This window comes from Piliocolobus tephrosceles, unplaced genomic scaffold, assembly GCF_002776525.5.
Source record: "Piliocolobus tephrosceles isolate RC106 unplaced genomic scaffold, ASM277652v3 unscaffolded_42755, whole genome shotgun sequence".
NCBI classification, from domain to species: Eukaryota; Metazoa; Chordata; class Mammalia; order Primates; family Cercopithecidae; genus Piliocolobus; species Piliocolobus tephrosceles.
Window position 1 is genome coordinate 1,453 of NW_022327371.1, and position 577 is coordinate 2,029.

Sequence of the window (577 nt, forward strand, 5' to 3'; positions counted from 1 at the left end):
TAATTTTTTTTTTTTTTTTTTTTTTTTTTTTTTTTTTTTTTTAATCTTACGCTCGTAAGTAATTCTCCTCTTCTTCATTTAAACCATCTCCAAATTGTTTTAATATAGACAAGAATAAGTTTTTATGAATGTATCCTTTTTTCTATAAAATTAAAAAAAAAAAAAACAGACAAAATAAAACAGAACAAAAACAAATTAAATAATAATAATAATTGCTTATTATAAATATGCATAACCAGGTTAAAGTTATATAAGTACAAAGAACATTCACTACAAGCACACACACATACATATATATATATATGTGTGTACATAATTAAATTGTTAGAACTTGTCATAAAAAAGGCGCAAATATAAGCAAAAATAACCTGTACATCCCATATTTGGAAAAAGGATATCATGTCTTCTAAAACATCCTGTTTAATTACTACTAAACCTTTTATAAATTTTATCAGTTCTTCTTTTTTTATGTTTTTCATACTTCTTAGCTCTTCTTTTTTACTATTAGTCAATGGAAGATTCTATAAATAGGTACATTTATTTAAAAAAAAAAAAAAAAAAAAAAAAAAAAAAAAAA

General features: G+C 20.6%; 1 protein-coding gene across 1 annotated transcript in view; it reads right to left on the reverse strand.

The window, feature by feature from the left end:
- The window catches only part of LOC113223858 (golgin subfamily A member 6-like protein 22), a 3,478-nt gene that overhangs the window by 1,326 nt on the left and 1,575 nt on the right, over positions 1 to 577 (reverse strand). The window contains exons 5-6 of the mRNA XM_026453217.1: positions 369 to 521; positions 51 to 142 (exon numbers count right to left, since the gene is read on the reverse strand). Coding sequence (XP_026309002.1) covers positions 51 to 142; positions 369 to 521 — 245 coding nt within the window. The remainder of the gene's footprint in view (positions 1 to 50; positions 143 to 368; positions 522 to 577) is intronic.